This window comes from Typopeltis vanoorti, chromosome 7, assembly GCF_054136105.1.
Source record: "Typopeltis vanoorti isolate ZY-2024b chromosome 7, IOZ_Tvanoo_1.0, whole genome shotgun sequence".
Lineage (NCBI taxonomy): Eukaryota > Metazoa > Arthropoda > Arachnida > Uropygi > Thelyphonidae > Typopeltis > Typopeltis vanoorti.
Genome location: NC_143555.1, coordinates 36835778 through 36855641, shown reverse-complemented (window position 1 = coordinate 36855641; position 19864 = coordinate 36835778). Strand labels below are relative to the sequence as shown.

Here is a 19864-nt window from a genome sequence, read left to right as displayed (position 1 = left end):
TAGTTGGAACACTAAATTAGCTGTATACAAGACAGTGTTTCAAACCAGTTTTAACTTATGGATCTGAGAGCTGGGTGTAAAACACTTTACCAAAGACTAGAGACCACAGGTATACGAGTCCTGAGAAAGATTATAGGCATGAACAGATGGCATTAATGGCAATATCATATTAAAAACGAGAATATTAAGAAAGAACTTGACATTGTCAGCATCCAGGAATGCGTTAGCAGAGCTAATCTCAGGTGGTATGGTCACTTAAACAGAATGGGCGAGGAAAGATTAGCAAAGCAAGTGTTCTCTGCCAGGTTGGCAGCAAAACGATCCAGAGGAAGACCAAGATATAGGTGGATTGATACGGTACAAAGTGCCTTAGACGATAGAAATACAAGATCTGATAATGTTGGAGTCTTGACAAGTAACAGACTGATTTGGAGGGAAACTGTAGATAGGAAGTTAGTAATGATGTAATTTTTTCATGTGGTACTATCATATCCTGTACACCCCCTTGAGGGTACATGGCAGGAATTTGATGATGATACTGATATTCCTTTTATGTTTTCAACTTCCTTGTATATTTCTTAAGAATATAAATGAAAGAGTATTGGAGATAGTATACATCCTTGTCGTATACACCTCTTCGGATTGTAAATTCTTTAGATATCTCATTATCAACTCATATTGCTGTTGTTTGTTCCCAGTGTAGATTTGTTAACAGCCTTATATCTTTACCATCCATTCCGATTTTGAGGCACCTGATCAGTTTCATATGACTGATTGAATCAAGCTTTGGTGTAGTCTACAAAGGATATATAAATATCTCTAATTTATTTCTGGATAAGTTTCTAATTTTGTTCTTGGAGTAAAAATACTATCTCTGTTCCATTTTTTTCTTTAAATCCAAACTGATTTTTACCTCTTTCCCAGTTGAATTTTTCTTTTGTTTCTTTGCAGAATAATTTTTATCAGTATTTTAGCAATATGACTCATGATGCTAATTGTTCTATACTCTGAGCATTCTGCTTTTTTGGAATGGGCATGAAGACAGAGTGTCTCAGGTCTTTTGGGAGATATCCTGTGTTGTAAATTTGGTTGCATACCATTGACAAAGCATTTATGCCTATATCATTAAGAGCTTTAAACATTTCTGCTGTGATTTCATTGCTTCATGCTGTTTTTCTTATCATTAACACCTGAACCGGTCATGACGCCTATAGACATCCAGCTAAATCTAGATACGATTCTGTAACACCCGCTGAATAATATGGATAAGAAGTGAAATTGGTCTCACTATTTTCATCCACCTCAGCCGGTACAGAGGTTAATCCTTTTATTGCATTATATACTTCACTACTAAGAATATCAGGACCATCTAGGTTATTTGTGTTAGGTTTCTGTAGTAGGGGGCATATACTTGAATTATAACTATATTAAAAGGTTTGGCTGCAATTTTCACCATTATTATTCCATCATTAATGGGCCAGTAGTCCAGCATGCAGTTGGCAGTGTTGTTCTTCATCTCTATTGCTATACCATTTGTATGTGATTGGCTATCTGAGTACACAATAGTATGGTTTTTTTCCCCTTGAATTTTTCCAGCTTCATTCCATCTTACTTCACTAAGTCCCATATCTGCCATTTCTTAGAGAAGGCTGTCAAGTTTTCCAAATTAGTACAATGTTCTGACATTCCATATTACTATTCTTAAGGTTTTACTTCTACATCTTAGAAAGGCTTCATCTGTTATAATCCTCCCATTTGGGTTTGGGATAGCAATATCATTTATTGCACTAGCAATACCTTGCCTTGATCAAATCAAGGCAAATCAAATGATTGCAGAAAAATCACTAATACATTGTTAAGAATATAGAAGGCAAATATCAGGAAGGTGGCAAAATGTTGTGGAAGCTATTGAAAAAAGCTTAGAAATGGAGGAAAGAGTACTTCTTTTTTTTTTTTTTTTTTTTATGAGCCCACACACAAGAGGTTAGTTGATCAACCTATAGTACGTTAATGGGTAGTTTGATTTAAAAGACATCTGATTTATTGTATTCCTTAGGAAACACAACAGGGAGAAGACTGTTCCACAATACAGCACATGTCTAAATCACTTAGGGAATTGAAACAATGTAGATCCGAATATAAATTAAATTTTACTCTATTGTTAGTGCCTGTGTGCAACTGCCTTTTTGTAAGTTCCTTTTGAAAATGGCAATGTGACATTGCCGAAATATCGGAAATATTTATTAAAGTATAATTTAATTTATATTCGGATCTACGTTGTTTCAATTCCCTAAGTGATTTAGAAATGCATAACCAACGTATAAGCCTGTCTACGAGAATACAGCACATGGAGGGATGAAAGAAGCAGAAAAGAAACTTGTTCTGTGCATTTCAAGTTGAACTGTGAAGGGATTTTGAGCAGCAGTTGCACGTGTTCTTAATGGGCTTAGTACTAAGTGGGGGAATTATTGATGCTAATTCAGATGAACATTACCCATTAAAATATTTGTAGAATATACATATTGCGGAAACCAAACAGCTTTGCAAACGTGGGAGGAGTGAGTTGATAACAGATGGGTCATTAATAAGTTTAATCCTCTCCTCTGTATTGAGTCAAGTATTCTGAGGGAGGCTTTAGGGCCCCCACCCCATATGAGAGAGCAGTATACAATAGCTGGGCAGATTGTAAAAGGAATCAAAGATGATAAAGGTGACATGAAAACTGAAGATAAGGATAATCTAGATGTCTGGAGTAATTACTTTGAAAGACTGTTAAATGAAACAAGAAGTGACAAAGCATAACCACAGCAGAAAATTTTCATGCGGAATGCAAAGAAGAGTACATATCAATACTTGAGGTAGAAAAAGGTGTCAAAAACTTGAAATGTGGAAACACAGCTGGAGTAGATGATTCTCAACCAGAAATGCTCAGATATAGAGGTATAAAAGTTTTGAAGTGGCTACACTAAACCACACTGCATAATTCACAAGCCGTGGTCAGAAGGTTGAATTCCAGATGATTGGAGCAGAGTACCCATCTATAAAACGGGAAATAAAACTACTGAATGTGAGAATTACAGAGGTATTTCCCTACTGAGTGTTCCTGGTAAGATTTATGCAAGTATACTTGAAAAAACTGTTAAGAAAAATAGTAGAAGGAAAGCTTGGTGAAGAACAAGATGGATTCAGGCCAAATAGAGGTTGTCAGGATCAGATTTTCACTTTATCTTGGGAAAAATAACAAGAAAATTTGCATTTACGTTTTGCAGAACTGGAAAATGCATATAACAATGCCAAGAGGAAAGTTCTTCAAAACATAAGTCATATGGTATAAATGGGACATTATATTGAGCAATACATAGTTTCTATTTGAGCTGTGGTTATGCTATAAGTCAACAGTTACAATTGAAGGTGGTACAGTAAGATGGCTTGAGGTAAAATCAAGTGTACAAGGGTGCACATTATCTGCACTGTTATTCATTATCTATATGGATCATATTATTAAGGAAAGTGGTATTAAATCTGATATCAAAACTGGAGATGTTAATCTTACTCTTTACTTTATGTAGATGATGTTATACTTCTGAATAAATCCAGTACAAGTCTGCAAGATTCTCCATACTAAATTGAATATCTGTTGTAAAAAACTTTAGTATGAAAATCAGCAATAAAGAGACAAAGACAATGAAAATGGGGCAGAAACTTTGAAAACATCAACTGCATTCTGAATGGAGAACCTATAGAACATTTCAGCTATTTAAGCACAATTTTTAGTGAAGATGGCAAATTAAATGTGGAAATAGACAACAGAATTAGTAAAGGTGGTATGGTAGGAAGTCAGGTGAATAAATTTATATGGATAAGAAAGAAATTAGTGACAACACTAAATTAGCTGTATACAAGACAGTATTAAAATTAGTCTTAACTTATGGATCTGAGAGGTAGGTTAGAAATAAAACACTTGATCGAAGACTGGAGACCAAAGATGAGGTTCTGAGAAAGTTTAGGGGAGTGAGCAGATGGCATCAATGGCAGTAACATATTAAAAATGGGGATATTTAGAAAAAACTTGTCATTGTTAACATTCAAGAATGCGTTAAAAGAGCTTATCTCAGATGGTATGGTCACTTCAACAGAAAGAAGATTAGCAAAACAAGTGTTCTTTTCCAGGTGACAGGAAAAAGACCAAGATGTAGGATTGATAGAATAAAAAGTGCCTTAGAAGATAGAAATATAGGATCTGATAATGTCGGAGTCTTGTCAGATAACAGATTAATTTGGAGGAAAATGTTGATCGGAAGTTAGTAATGGTGCAACTCTTTCGTGTAGTATTTATCATGATATCCTGTACACCGTCTGAGGATACCCAACAAGAATTTGATGATGTTGAAGAATGCATACCTAAATGAGACATTAGATATTGAACAGAGATCTGCAAGTGATCCAATTGGGTCATAGAGACCACAGAGGTGAGTACACAAAAAAACCCAGAGTAACTTATGCCTACACATATATTTAGGAGAATCAGTAACCACAGATACGAAAGTTCTGGGAAAAATCTAGGGAATGAACAGATGGTATCAATACCGAAAATTGAAATTGAAGATATCAGAAACTAACTTGGGCAAAATTAGCATTCAAAAATATGTGAGAAGAAATTAACTTTAGATGGTCTAATCGCTTGAACAGAATTAAAAAGGAAAGGTAAGCAAAGCAAGAGATAGAATGTAGGATTACTTTAGTGGATTCTTTGATATACCATGATAAGTCATCTAAATAGGTTATGGGAACTTTATCCCATTCAGTGTTGTGGTTAGAAGATACATACACAATGAGGCTATATTTTTCCTCACTTTTATGGGTCATGTTGCCAAGATCCTTTTTTTTTTATTTTGAAATTTCTACTAGTCTGACATATATGGTAAACTACATTAAAACTGAATTTTGTAGACTTCTGGGTATTTTTTTTAAAAGGGACTTCACCACTGTTAAGCAATATTATATTTCAGATGATCTGGATTTTGTAGGCAATTCTTATTAAGCACTTTTAGTACTGCGGCAATCCTAGTACAGTCTTTCAATTTGATTGTTAAGATCACTCAAAATGAGCATAATGGTATTACAAAATTCTGAACCAAAATGCAAATACAACGAGAGAGAGATATCACCAGCTTAGCATCACTAAGAACTGTAGACCTTGAATTAAAGGAAAACATTATTATTACAGCAACCAATTCAAGTACTCAACATTTGGGTGGTATCCCCAAAAAAACTCTTAAAAATCTGTACTATTCAACAGAAATAATAGACTATTTAATGATCCCTCTCTCTTACAAACTCATTTCACATAGAGCATCGATATCATATCATCTCTCTCTCTACATCTTCTTAAGGTACTGTCATGCAGTGTCAGATTATCAAATATGCAGTAGGAACTAGCCTATGGGCCCCATGCCGTTTAGGACTCCCATGCCAACGGATCAAAATAATATTGATTTGATCGTGAAAGAAAATTACAATCAAGATCTCTTAAACTGTTTCCAAAAGATAGAAAAAATGATCAACTGAAAGCAACGAAACTTTACATTAAAGACTCTATAGAGAAAATACTGTATTAATGTAATGTACCCATTAGCAACTTAAGGTACATAAACCATAAACATCAGGTTCACATTAGAGTTTATCTCTTAAAAGCTCATTTTCTGTCAGCTGTCAGTTGTGGGGGGGGGGAACCGAGATTTCAACTAACTAGGGGCCCCCACAGGGTTTAATCTGGCTATGGCATTATTAATCTGAAACTTCAGACTAAGAATACCATGAAAATGCATCATGTGGAGAGAGAGCTCTCCACAACTTTGCATCATCTGCAAACAATTGCATATTACCATTCAAACCTCTCCCAATATCATTTATATACATATGGTGTTGGAACATAGGAGTCAATTATCAGCTGGATTTGATTAGGGTTGTAACCATTAAATTTCATTAATGTTTTGATAGTGAGAAGTTCTTGTTGTTGTAAGCTTGATGGACAGGAACACACATGATGTGCTCTATTAATTAAAGACTTGAGATTTTTTTGAGAGATGATGAGCATACTTTCATGACTTTTGTTTATTGAAACCTACCTTTACTGGCAGATAGGTTCATCAAAAGTCTGCTCATCACACTGCTCAAAAAAAAAAGTGTCATGAAGTCTTTAATTAATAGAACCCATAATGTGTGCTCCTCTCCCTCAGGCTTACAAAAAGAACTTCTCACTATCAAAACATTAATGGAATTTAATGGTCACAACCCTAATCAAATCCAGCAGATAACTGACTCCTATGTTCCAATCCCTTATATTTCTGGCATCTCTGAACCGATTGGTTCAGAGATGCCAGAAATGGGAATGAAGTGCCATCTCATTCCCACATATTTTCCTATCAACAAAATTTCTCATCTGCTGCCATCTACAAAAGACAAACTATCATGTCTATCATTAGCTGGCATTTACCAGATACACTGTGAATGTAATCTAACATACTTTGGGCAGACAGGTCATTCTGTGGAAAAAATAATTAACATCAATATTATATTGACTACATGAAACCTCAAAAGTCTGGTTTGGTCTCGTCTTTACCATAGAAGCAGGTTTAAATATGAACGCCTTTTCAAAGTTGCGAAGCCCTTTTACATCGGTCAAATTCTTATCTTATCTAACCATCAAAAATAGTTTTTAATAATACTGTTTATTAATATTAATTTCTAGCACACAGCAACAGTTTTTAATTGGCAAACCACTGACTGTCGTATGTACCTTATATTCCTGTTTCTTTGATTTGCTTGTTTCTATGCACTGATGTACTGTTATTTTTAGTATGAAATACCTATACTTTCATTTCATTAAAGTTAATTACTGTGGTTATTGTGTAATTTATTGTTTATGTCAATGATATTGTCACAGGACTACAAGGATATGTTCTGTTGTTTGCATTCGTGTACAGAGGCTTAAGTGTGAAGACAATGTTGGAGGTTTAATGGATTTTTTACAACACTCAGAAAGGATTAAAAAGAATTTAATACTTCCTATATTTCGTCCTAGTCACTAGGACATCTACGGGGATTACAAAAATAACTAATGTAACATAACACAAATATCATACAATACTAAGCCCAACCACGTGGGTGACACTAAAGTCCTATCTAGGTGGAGCACCCTCTAAGGGCGGTTGTAAGTGGCCTGGAACATAAAGTAGGATCTCTGGTGATGAGTGTTTCCCAAATTTTCGGAAGCTTAATGCAACCGTATTTATTAAGATTTGGTTGATTTCTAAGAGCTGCTGCTGCTGCTACTAAGAATAGTCTCTCTTTCTTGAATTTGCTGTGATGGTGCATGGTGGTTTTCTTCCATGATACTCTGTGGGTGGTGTCCAAGACATGGTCAGCCAAGCCTGAATGACCATAGTTGTGTTTACAGATGTAAGACTTGTGTTCCTCTAAGCGGATGGATGCTGATCTGCCTGTCTGTCCGAAGTATGCCAGCTTACAGGAACAGGGTACTTTGTAAACTCCAGGCAGAGAGAGAGAGGGGGGAGCTGATCTTTTGTAGAACGGATAAGAGTAGCAAGTTTGCAGTGGAGTTTATATGCTGTGTGTAGGTTGTACTTTTTTAGAATCTTGGCTATTTTTTCAGATGTGCCATGGATGTAGGGTGTGGTGATGGCATTTTTAAATTCTTGTTGACGAGAAGGACCGGGAATGGGAGAGGAACTAATTATTTTTTTGATACTGTGATCGCTGTAGCCATTGGAGAGGAAAGTGTTGTGTATGTAGTTAAGCTCAGTAGTGAGGGTGGTTCCACTGGAACAAAGATTGTGGGCTCTCTTGGTAAGAGTTTTAATAATGCCATATTGTAGAGAGGGGTGGTGGTGTAAGAGTTTGTGAATGTATCTGCTGTGTGTGTGTGGGTTTTCTGTATACAGTGAAGGCAAGTGTATCATTAGGCAGGCGTGTGACTAAGGTGTCTAGGAAGGTTAAACAATTGTTCTTTTTCTTTTCCATAGTAAACTGGATTCTTGGATGTAGGCTATTGAGATGACTGAGGAAGGAGTCTAATGTGTCTGGGCCATGAGGCCAAATAGAGAACACATCATCTACATATCTTAGCCAGATAGAAGGTTTGAGTGGGGCTGAGTCTATGGCTCGTTTTTCAAAATCTTCCATATAGAAATTGGCAAGGGAGGAGGGAGAGGGGGGAACCCATGGCAGTTCCCTCTATCTGCTTGTAGATTTTGTTCTTCCAAGAAAAATACTCAGAGTTAATGGCAAAGGAAAAGAGATCTAAGATGTCAGAAGGGAAAACTTTTTGTAAGAGAGATAAGGTGTCAGTTAAGGGAATATTAGTAAACAAAAGGAGATATAAGCTTACCAATATGTCTGCTTTATTCAAGGTTAAATTTTCTATGAGGGCTTTAAAGTGGGTCGAGTTTTTTATATAGGAAGTGGACCTTCCAGTGAGGGGGGGGGGTCAGAGAGTTGGCCAGCTGTTTAGACAGTCTGTAGCAAGGTGCATCTACTATAGGTCTGAGTGGAGAATTGGGTTTGTGGATTTTTGGTAAGCCGTAAATTCGGGGGGGGGGGGGGAGCAGAAAGGTTTAAGTTTTTTCGTGATGTTGGGGAGCCAGGGAAGATACTTTTTTAAGTAAGATTTTTAATTTTTTAACTTGTGTTTTTGTGGAGTCGTGTTCTAGCGGGATGTACATAGCGTGTCGTGGAGGATAATATTCATTTTGCGATTGTATTCACTGGTATTAAGAACGACTGTGGCATTACCCTTATCTGCTCTGGTGATGACGATACTTTTTTCTTTCCGTAATTTCAGGAGAGCTGTGCGTTGGGCATACGATAAATTACTTTTTGGAGGCGAAGAATGAGCAAGGATGTTGGCTACGTCAAGATAACATGAAGATGACATGAAGGTTGGGAAGGTTATTAATAACAGTGCTGATGTTTTAGCTCTTCAAGAGGATTTGAATAAGCTGGAAGAATGGGCAAAGGCATGAAGATGTCAATTTAATTCTTGGGGTGATTGTGGATAGAGATTCAAAGTTCTGAGGTCATATTGCAAAGTTGGTGAAGACATCTCAGAAAATTGCGATGTTGAGAAGGAGAATTTTTTTTATCCATCACTGCACCCTCTCCAAGGGTGCAGCGATGGATAAAAAAAATCTCAGGACTGTACAGCATTGATTATGAGGAAAGATCCTTATAATCAATGCAGACATGGGGACATGCAGACTGAAAAGTTTGGTGAATAGAAGATGAAGGGGATATGATCGAGACATTTAAGCTGCTGAAGGGTTATTATCGTATTAACTCTGAGGAGATTTTTCATAAGGTAGAACGAAGGAAAGGAACGAGGGCTAGAGGCCATCCCTAGATTTGCAAAAGGAGGTGGTGAGTAAAAGGATAACAAGTAAGTTTTTTGCATGGAGAGTGGTAGGAGCATGGAATTCATGAAGGGTGGTGAACGTGAAGTCTGTGGATTATTTTAAGGAGTGGTATGATAGACTCCGTGTTCACTAGTGTTGACCTCCCATGATGGGGTCTTGTGACTCCATGGGGATCAGGAAAATAATAAGTTTACAATCAAATATTATTATATGACACCTCCAAGGAGTTCTAGGATTCATCGAGGGAGGGAACCTACTCTGCAGCACTCAGTCTCCACCATTCAATCCACCAACTACAATGAACTGCAACTACCATCATCATCAACACCAATGCCATCTACCACCCAGCACTAGTATTTTGACAGACAATCACAAACGTCCATGCCCACAGCAGGATTCGAGCCCACAGCCTTTTGGCCGGAGAGCAGATACACTAACTACTCAGCCAAACAGGCTGGAAATATCACCATTAATAACTTAAAACATTTGAATCATTGCAAAAGTATAAATTTTACATTATTTTTAGAAAATTTAATTACAAAACAATAAAGCATGATAAAATTCACTGAATCAATGGTGCAAAAAAAAGTACAGCCATCAATGTTTATATAGCACACAATGTAACCCATCCATGAACTACAAACCTGTATACATGAGAAGATATAAGAAACTGATGAAAAACTTGAGGATGAGAAACTAGATCCAGATGAAGTATGTGTTGTCAAAGCAAAATTATTTAGTTTACAATAAAATACACATAAAAATATCATGTTGTTCTTTATTATTTTCACTGTCTGAGTTCCAGTGACATCAGTCAAAAAGCTACACCAATAAGCCTGAATTTGACTGATAATGACACTTTAAAAATATTTGCTTAATATTTTTGCAAAAAAATTTCAAACAAAGACTTACTGGGCTATTTTTGCATATTAAAATTGTACATTTAAATAATCTCACTTACCCTATTGTAGAGCTCATAATAAAATGCAAGAGAACAAAAGAAAGTCGAAAGAATAATCCACCGTCTTACATTGAAAGTTTCTTTTTCAATTATGTATTCACTACATAATGGAAACTGTTTGTAATGAACACTATAAAAAATTAAACTGCTACCATAAATGTCTTCACATTTTGTTTTAAAAGTCTTAGTTTCAATATCAGAATGCCTCTTAAAGGAATCATTTAATTTATCCACAGAAATGGTCTTCCTGTTTCCTATCATATTTCCTTGAACTGTTGCCTCAGTTCATAGTTCTGTCTCCATGCTCCTAATTTTTCTTCCTAGGATCTATAATAAAAAAAAATAATAATAAAATAAAAATCAATTAAATGCCATATCAGCAACAGATGCATGTTTTTTATAAATCAAGTCATGACTAACTCAAACTATGATGTAGCATTTATGGAGAAAAAAACTTAATGTTGATAGAATAGCTTCCTATCCTATCCTATCAGTGGCTCTAACAGGCACTTAAGCACTTGTTAAAGCCTTCCAAGTATCCTTGGATTTCCTTACCATAATATGAGGATAAGGCCCTATTCCTTTAAGTATTCTTGTCTGTAAATTGCATGTATTCTACTGGCTGGTTTGCCTGTTCTGAACGATGAAAAACCCTCTACCGCCGTATGAAACCGGCTAACTCACCTTTAGTCGAAAGAGACCAGATAAACGTTCCTTCATGTCACTAACAGGAATCAAACACGGGTCTTTCCGACCAAAGGGCTTTGTCTATACTGACTGAGTTATAGAGGCTTTTGATAGAATAGCTTAGTGATTATAAATCCTGACATTGGACAGTTGGTTGGTTTATGGGTGCATGGACAGCAAATGTCATGTGCCATTACAACTGTTACATCTGAACAAAAAGTAATAAAAAAATAAATAACTTCTAATGCAAAAGAAAACAATTTAAAAAATGTATCAATGTCATTCTGGTAGAAAGGCTTATACTTTGGCTATTCATTGCTGTATATTTTAAGGAATTCCAATGTAGACCAATTATCAATTAGAATAAATTTAATTAATACTTCCAATATTTTGACAAAGTCAAACTGTCATCATCATCAGAGAACATAATTCAGCATGATATGTGCACAGAGATACTAACAATGGATAAATGAGGCTGAAGTATGGCATCCAAAGTTGAGCCTAAAGTTTTAAATAGGGTCCCTTAGTAGGCTAATGGAAGGTTTTAGCTGTTAGGCTGCAGTTAAGAGGATGAATGCTTCCCAAATTTGGGACAGTTTCAAGCAACCATAAACAGACAGGTCTTTGCAACCTTTCATATCTGCAGTCAGATAAAATAATAATCTATATCTATCTGTTCCCTTCTGCCATACAGCCAGGGGAGGGTAGCTATATATGCTACCATACTAGGGAGATGATTATGAGCAAGGTGGTTCCCCGTTGCCTTCCTTGCCGTAAGTATTTTTTTGACTGTAACCTGTGTGTTCAGGGGACCGGTTTGCCTGCTTGCGGGATGAAAAACCCCAGATAAACTGGCGGAAAAAATCCTACTGTCCACGCCCAAGACCGGCTAACTTGGCTATGGCTGAGGAAGATTCTTGAGCTCCTCACGTCTCCGACGGGAATCGAACCTAGGACACTCCTTCCCCAGGCATATGGTTGCAAAGTGCTAAGCCACTAGGCTAACCGCGCGGACAAAATAATAATAATAAAATAAAAATTTAAAAAAAATTAAGATGAGAGATCATGTTGTTCAAGCATTTGCTCAACAATACAGCCTCACCCGTTGGTGTTGGTACCAATACAAAGTATTGTGTTCATTACCTCAAAAAGAATTGTGTACATTAAAGTCACCAATAAGAAGTGTAAGCTGAAGCATTTACAACATAACATTATCAACATTAATCTGATTACATTAACTCAGATTCCTCAGATAAATCTTACTGGCAGATAGATGGCTACCACATCAAGGACAGTGTTAAGATGTATGCAGAAATGGGTATGGTTGCACACTAGAATAGTGAATCATTCACAAGTAGCTTCATCTTCACATCCTTGCAAACTATAGTGAAATGCTTTAAGGTGAGATTCTTAATACTCTAAATGTTTCCTATAGCCATAACCGATAGGTTGAGTTTCTGCAGAAGAAACTTGATATCAATATTTTGGCAGAATCTACGACAGTTCCGCTCCAAGAGTTTTTCTGTTCTTTTGGCTTTGTAAACTTGTCCAATTTCTGAGAGGAGAGACTTACCTCTCGGGCTTATATTTGTCAATGATTTTGGGAATTATGGATGATCAGTGTCCATCTCTTCCTTTGGAAAAATGTTTAATACTCTTTGGTGGTTTTTCTTTCAGTTATGCCCGTGCCATAATTTTCTTGATAAGTGGGTTTTTATTGAGTGGGATCATTGTAGATGTTTTAGGAGCAAGACTAATAGATTTGACATCTAATGCACTCTAAAGAGAAGCATTCAAGATCATAAAGTTCAGGTATGTAAATTATAACATGCATATTTGTGTTGGTTCAATATTTTCTTAACTGCCATCTTCTCACCATAAGAGGTTCAGGGACAGGTGCTGTGGCAGCTTGTTTCCTCTTTATATCCTAACATATTTTCTTCAGTTTTTATTTTTTATATTTCTCTTTCATATTTCCACCTTTGCTATGCTTGAGAGTAAGCTAGTTGGTCTCCATCACAATCAACACATTTAAGTTTCATTGCAAGCAAGATTTATTACCACATCAGGCATAGATGGTGGAGCCACGACACAATATAAGAATGGTCATATTTCTAACATTTAAATCATCCAGTGGATTAGAAATGCCTAAAAGCCTAAAGCCTAACAGAACAGTTGAGATACGATGTATCAAAAGTAAAGATGATATTCCTGATATGACACAGAGGGATGGTCACCTGGTCAGAACCAGGTGACCATCCCTCTGTATCAGAATACACCTCATACCTGTCACTCCTGCTCTGAACATATCTCATCTATAGCATCAAGGAATCCCATTCTGGTATAGCACCTCTAGAACAGTTAAGAGTTTTGTGAAGTTTTAATGTATTTGGTATTTCCCCTTCTCCAATTGATGAGGCTCATAGTAAGTTTTTTTAAATGTCTTGGGAGATCCTGCCAGTCCTAATTCCTTTGGAATAAAGAACGGTTACATTTTCTCTATTGGCTTTTCATATGTTTCATGTGATGAGAAACTGATATATTGATGCTTATCTTTTGTTTCTTATTTCTGTTATGAAATGATGTGTCTGGAGTATCTGTAGTTGGGTGGGGTCCCAGAAAATTTAAAGACGAATGACTCTTATTCAAAGGGATTTTTTGTGCAAAGAGATTCCCACTCAGGGGTGCTTAGAGGTCAAAGCTATATAACTGGGGAGACCTCCACATAGCCTTTAAAGGAATGCAGAGAACCGACCAGGGCTTCTGACCTAATGTCAAACCCCAACCGTCTCGTGGTGCACCCTGTTGGGTATCTACCTGAATACTGAACGAACGAGAATGGGCTGCCAATTATGGGATTTAGCCAATTGTATTCTTATAGGCTTAAACCAAAATACAAAATGATGATACAACATGACAAAATTTCATGCCAGCTGGGGCGTCGCCCGGTTAAACAAGGCCCCCGTTGTTTTCGCCAGGGAACCAGGGCGAACAGCGAAAAGTCAGCTACTGGAAAAAATCTGAAAACAGATCCAAACTCAACATCACCAGAGTTAAAGATTGGTACTATCAACATAAGAAGCCTGAATGGCAAAGAAATGGAGCTAGCCGAGGAATTAGACAAGCACCAGATGGACATAATAGGGGTGACTGAAACAAAAAAGACAAAAACTGGTGAGATCATTCTGAGCAATAAATACAAAATGTTATATTCAGGCAATGACAATCAAGGAAAAGAAGCAGTAGCCATAGTATTCAACATTAAATACAAGGCTAATCTTGAATAGCAGGTAGTCTCAAGTAGAGTGATGTGGGCAAATATCAGAATGGGGAACTGGACAATGAGACTTATTTGTGCCTATGGTCACACGGAAGGTTCTACTAAGGTAGAAGTGGAGGAATTTTTTGAAGTTTTAGAGAAAGCAACTGACACAATGAAAAAGGAAAAGTTGGTCCTTGTTGGGAATCTAAAGAGCAGAGTAGAAAATGATTGTCAGACATACAAAAAAATTTTGGGAAAATTTGGAGAAAAGAGCAAAGCTAATAATAATGGCAAATACCTGTTGGATTTCTGCTCAGGACATGGACTGGTTATTACTACCACCATGTACCAACATAAAAATCTGCAGAAATTCACATGGAGAGAAGAGACAAGGAATAAGAAAAGTCTCATTGACTATGTTATTATTGATAGTGATGTTTACTCCCTGGTGCAGGACACCAGAGTGTACAGAGGATTTGAAATTGGAAGTGATCATTATTTAATCTTGAGCATGATAAAATTGAATTTCATATTGAAATTCAATTTTATGAAAGAATAACATGTAAGAAAGTTTTAAAGCGAATAAAAGTTGAGCAGCTCACAGATGTGAATTGTAGACTAAAATACACAAAAATTATTGAAGAAAAAATGAAAGAGTTTGAGAACAGCAACCATACCTTGGAGAGTCAGTGGCAACCCTAGAAGAAAACACTGATTGATTCAGCCAGAGAGGCATATGGTGGGGTTGTCTGCAAGGATAGAAAAATCACAACTCCATGGTGGACACAGGAAGTTAAAGAGGCAGTGAAGAAGAAAAGAAGAAAGCATATGAAAAGTTCCTGGCAAATAAGTCAGCTTGTGCTCTTAGAGAATACACAGACAAATGTAAGAAAGCTAAACACTGTGTAAAACAAGCTAAACAAAAGTCATGGGAGGACTTTGGCAAGAACATAGAAAATAAATATCAAAAAGGTGGTAAGATATTCTGGAGGTTGTTGAAGAAGCTTAGAAATGGAGGAAAGAGCGTTGTAAAAGGGGTTAGTGATGATAAAGGTGACATGAAACGGGAGAAAAAGATATCCTTGAAGTATGGAGTAATTAATTCGAAAAATTGCTAAATGAAACAAGCAGTGATAGCACAGTGGTAAAAAACACTCAACAGGCATACAGTCAGGAATACATATCCATACTTGAAGTAGAAAAAGCCATCAAAGGCCTGAAATATGGAAAGGCAGCAGGAGTAGATGATATTCCACCAGAAATGCTGAAGAATGGTGATATAAAAGTCTTACAGTGGCTGTACTGCATAGTTTAGAGGGACAAATTCCTGATGATTGGAGTAGAACTCTCATACTACCCATATATAAAAAGGGAAATAAAAATGAATGTGAGAATTACAGAGGCATTTCATTACTGAGTGTTCCCGGTAAGATATATGCAAGTATACCTGAGAAACAGCTGAAAAGGATTGTGGAAGAGAAGCTTAGTGAAGAACAAGCTGGATTCAGACCAAATAGAGGCTGTCAGGATCGGATATTCACTTTAGGACAGATAGTTGAGAAATCATGGGAATATAACAAAGATCTATACTTAAGTTTTGTCGATCTGGAAAAGGCATATGACAAGGTGCCAAGAGAAAAGCCATTCAATACTCTACAGTTATATGGTGTCAATGGAGCATTATATCAAGCAATACTTAGTCTTTATTTGAGTTGTAAGTCAACAGTCAAACAGTCAGAATTGAAGTATACAGGAAAATGGTTTAATGTTAAATATGGTGTCAGACAAGGATGTACATTATCTATATGGATCAAATTATGAAGGAAAGTGGTATTAAACATGATATCAAAATTGGAGATGTTAATGTCAGCTCTTTGCTTTATGCATACGATGTTATACTTCTAAATAAATCCGCTACAAGTCTGCAAGATTCCCTGACTAAATTGAATAACTGTTGTAATAGATGTGGTATGAAGGTCAGCAATAAAAAGACAAAAACAATGAAAATAGGCAGAATCATTGAAAATGTCAACTGCGTTTTGAACAGAGATCCTGTGGAACAAGAAAAACATTTCAGCTACTTAGGCACGATTTTTAGTGAAGATTGTAAATTAAATATGGAAATAGACAACAGAATCAACAAAGCAGGTATGGAAGGAAGTCAACTGAATAAATTCATATGGAATATGAATTTATTCAGTTGACTTCCTTCCATAAATAAAAGAGAAATTAGTCGGAACACTAAATTAGCTGTATACAAGACAGTGTTCAAACCAGTCTTAACTTATGGATCTGAGAGCTGGGTCAGAAGTAAAACACTTGATCGAAGACTAGAGACCGCAGATATGAGAGGCATGAACAGATGGCAATAATTGTAATATCATATTAAAAATGAAGATATTAGGAAAGAACTTGACATTGTCAGCATCCAGGAATGCATTAGCAGAGCTAATCTCAGGTGGTATGGTCACTTAAATAGAATGGGCCAGGAAAGATTAGCAAAACAAGTGTTCTCTGCAAGGTTGGCAGGAAAAACGACCCAGAGGAAGACCAAGATATAGGTGGATTGATACTGTACAAAGTGCCTTAGACAATAGAAATATAAGATCTGATAATGTTGGAGTCTTGGCAAATAACAGATTGATTTGGAGGAAAATTGTAGATAGGAAGTTAGTAATGATGTAAATTTTTCATGTAGTACTATCATATCCTGTACACCCCTTGAGGGTACATGGCAGGAATTTGATGATGACGATTGCCACCCACTACAGACCACATAGAAATGCTCACTTATATGTCTGGCAAGTAATACAGATACTATACCAGTACTGCTGCATTCCTTGGACTCTGTTCCCAGACTAAGCAGTAGGAGACTTACTGCAACACTGCTGACCCTTGCAGGCAAAGCCCAATAGTTAAATGATCTTTGAAGAGCCAATTGGGACCACCCATCTTCCAGAAGCAGAGACCAAAGTAAAGCAATATACCAGGATTCTCATTTTCAGATGTCCATGGATCATGCTGCACAGCCACCCTAGTGGATCTCAGCAATGGTGATCTGGAAGGCTGAATAGTAGAGACTCAAAAGAAGTAAAGCAAATAATATGAGAAGTATAGAAAAAGAGAGAGAAAGGGCCAGTACTATCAGATGGTGTCTTGTTTGAACATCTGGGAACATCTATAGCATTTGTAATGCACGAAAAATGACTAATAATGCAACTTCTGTATAAGGATAGAGAATTAAAAAGACGTAATTACTTTAGTAGTTAATTATTTAAACAAGATAATTAAATTAAAAATAAACTGAAGCATGTTAATACACAAACTTAGAAAAAATATTCACTTTAATTTTTGTTAAATGAAAAAGCAACAACTTGTGTTTTGTTTTAGAATATTTGTTTTACTAAGGAAACTTGAAGTCCTGTTTTGTGCTTACTGCTAAGCAGAATGATATCCAGCATAAGACTGCTTAACAGTAAGATGTTTTGGTGTGAATCTTCTTTGCTAAATATGTCTAATGCTTATCTTTATTAAAGAACCCTAATATTCTGTTTCAGCTGAGAATCCATGGTGCCTACATAGTCCTACATGCTAGCTTCCAATAGTCCTACTGCCCAAAGAAAGATCATTAGAAGTTCGATTCTAGTCACAGACTGGATGAACTTTTACTAGACCTTTCTTCAGCTGGTTCCTGAGTTACTCAATCTTTCATATATACAAGTACAGTCCCAGAAAACCCTACTCGTCCATGCTTGCTGATCATAATTAGCTGATGGAACTCTGGCAGTTCAAGGGTGACTACTGATGACAATCCCAATGATTTTTCAGAAAAGTCACATAATGGCATGTGCAGGATGAATTGATCTCCTCTTCTTTTTTTTTTTTTTTTGAATGGTCTAAATACACCTCCAAATCAAAAAATTAGAATAATCAAAGAAAATGTGTCGAATCATTTGCAACCGATAGCATAGAAAATAAATATTACCAAATATGAATTGGCATAATCTAAATCTACATACTTTGTTGATTATATAACATGTAATATAAATTATAAGAAAACTGTTATTTGAAAACATTCACAAAATTAGAATAATTTTTAATGTGGTTCAAAATATTAGAATAATGCAAAAATAAATGCACAAAAATTACAGTCTAAGGGAAACAATGTTATAATTAGTACTTTGTTGCATCCCCCCCCCTTAGCTTTTATGACCATTCGTAAATGGTTGGGCATATTTACTAGTGGTTCACAGTCTTCTTTTATCAAAGCATGCCCATAATGCTCTGCAGACTAGAAACAAGTTCATTATTGTCTCTTCGGGCAACTTCTTGAAGACATTTTTTCATAATTTCTCACAAACCCTCAATGGAGTTTAAATCTGGTGAGTTTGTCAAGGAATTATATTGACTTGTCTTTCTTTGACCCTTCTAGTAATGGTCTTGGAAGTGTGATAAGAAGCTGAATCTTGCTGAAAAAGGAAATCACCATCACATAAACCTTCCAATGCTGGTAACATAAAGTGCTCAAGAATTTCTTGGTATGCTTTGAAAGTGACTCTTTCGTATACAATACACAGACTACTTGGACCCTCTGCAGTCATACGAGCCCATATCATGACAGAGGTTTCAAATTTCACTAAATGTTTCATGCATTCTTTATCAAATGCTTCTTGCTTAAGATGGCAAACATGTATCCCTTGATGACCATGAGACACACAAAACATACTTTCATCACTAAAAAGTACCTTTTTCCAGTTCTCTTGACCCTACAACAAATTGCTTACATCTTTGCATTCTCGCTGCCTTTTGCTTGGAAGCCATAGGAAGCTAGAATGCAATTTAAATCACGTCTTAGACACACGTGATTTAAAACCCAATTTATGAAGTCGTCTCAACGTCACAGATTTAGACACATTCACACCTGGTTCTTTCCATCTCCTGTGAAAATACCTTACACTTCGGAAGTGGTTTTTCTTCACAATATTCTTCAATTTTTTATCATCTCTTGATGCAGTTATTACCTTTCAACTGCTATTGCAGCAATTATTTTGAAAACTCGGGTTAATCAAATACTGTCTCAATACTTGCTTAAGAACATTTCAATTCCTTAGCTATAAACTGTTGAGTTTGACCTTCTTTGTGTAGAGACACCATACAAAACTTCTTATCATATGTCACTTGTTCCATCTATGTTTAGCAAATGATTAACTCAAATCCGTGCACAAACGATTCCTCACGCCAAGTGTCCTGCAGCTACTGAAGTAAATCTATTTCTGTGCCAACGCCAATCACAAAAATTTGGAATATTCTAATATTTTAAACACCCCAACTCAACATCACTAGACTTAAAGATCAGTACTATCAACATAAGAAGCCTGAATGGCAAAGAAATGGAGCTAGCCGAGGAATTAGACAAGCACCAGATGGACATAATAGGGGTGACTGAAACAAAAAAGACAAAAACTGGTGAGATCATTCTGAGCAATAAATACAAAATGTTATATTCAGGCAATGACAATC

At 36.3% G+C, this 19864-nt stretch overlaps 1 protein-coding gene across 3 annotated transcripts in view; it reads right to left on the bottom strand.

The window, feature by feature from the left end:
• Window positions 1-10715, bottom strand: part of PIG-H (Phosphatidylinositol glycan anchor biosynthesis class H) — a 65097-nt gene extending 54382 nt beyond the window's left edge. For all 3 annotated transcript variants that reach the window (XM_090395795.1, XM_090395797.1, XM_090395796.1), the window contains exon 1: window positions 10396-10715. In XM_090395795.1, the coding sequence (XP_090251921.1) occupies window positions 10396-10656 (261 nt within the window). In that variant the 5' untranslated portion in view covers window positions 10657-10715. The remainder of the gene's footprint in view (window positions 1-10395) is intronic.
• Window positions 10716-19864: the final 9149 nt, after the last annotated feature.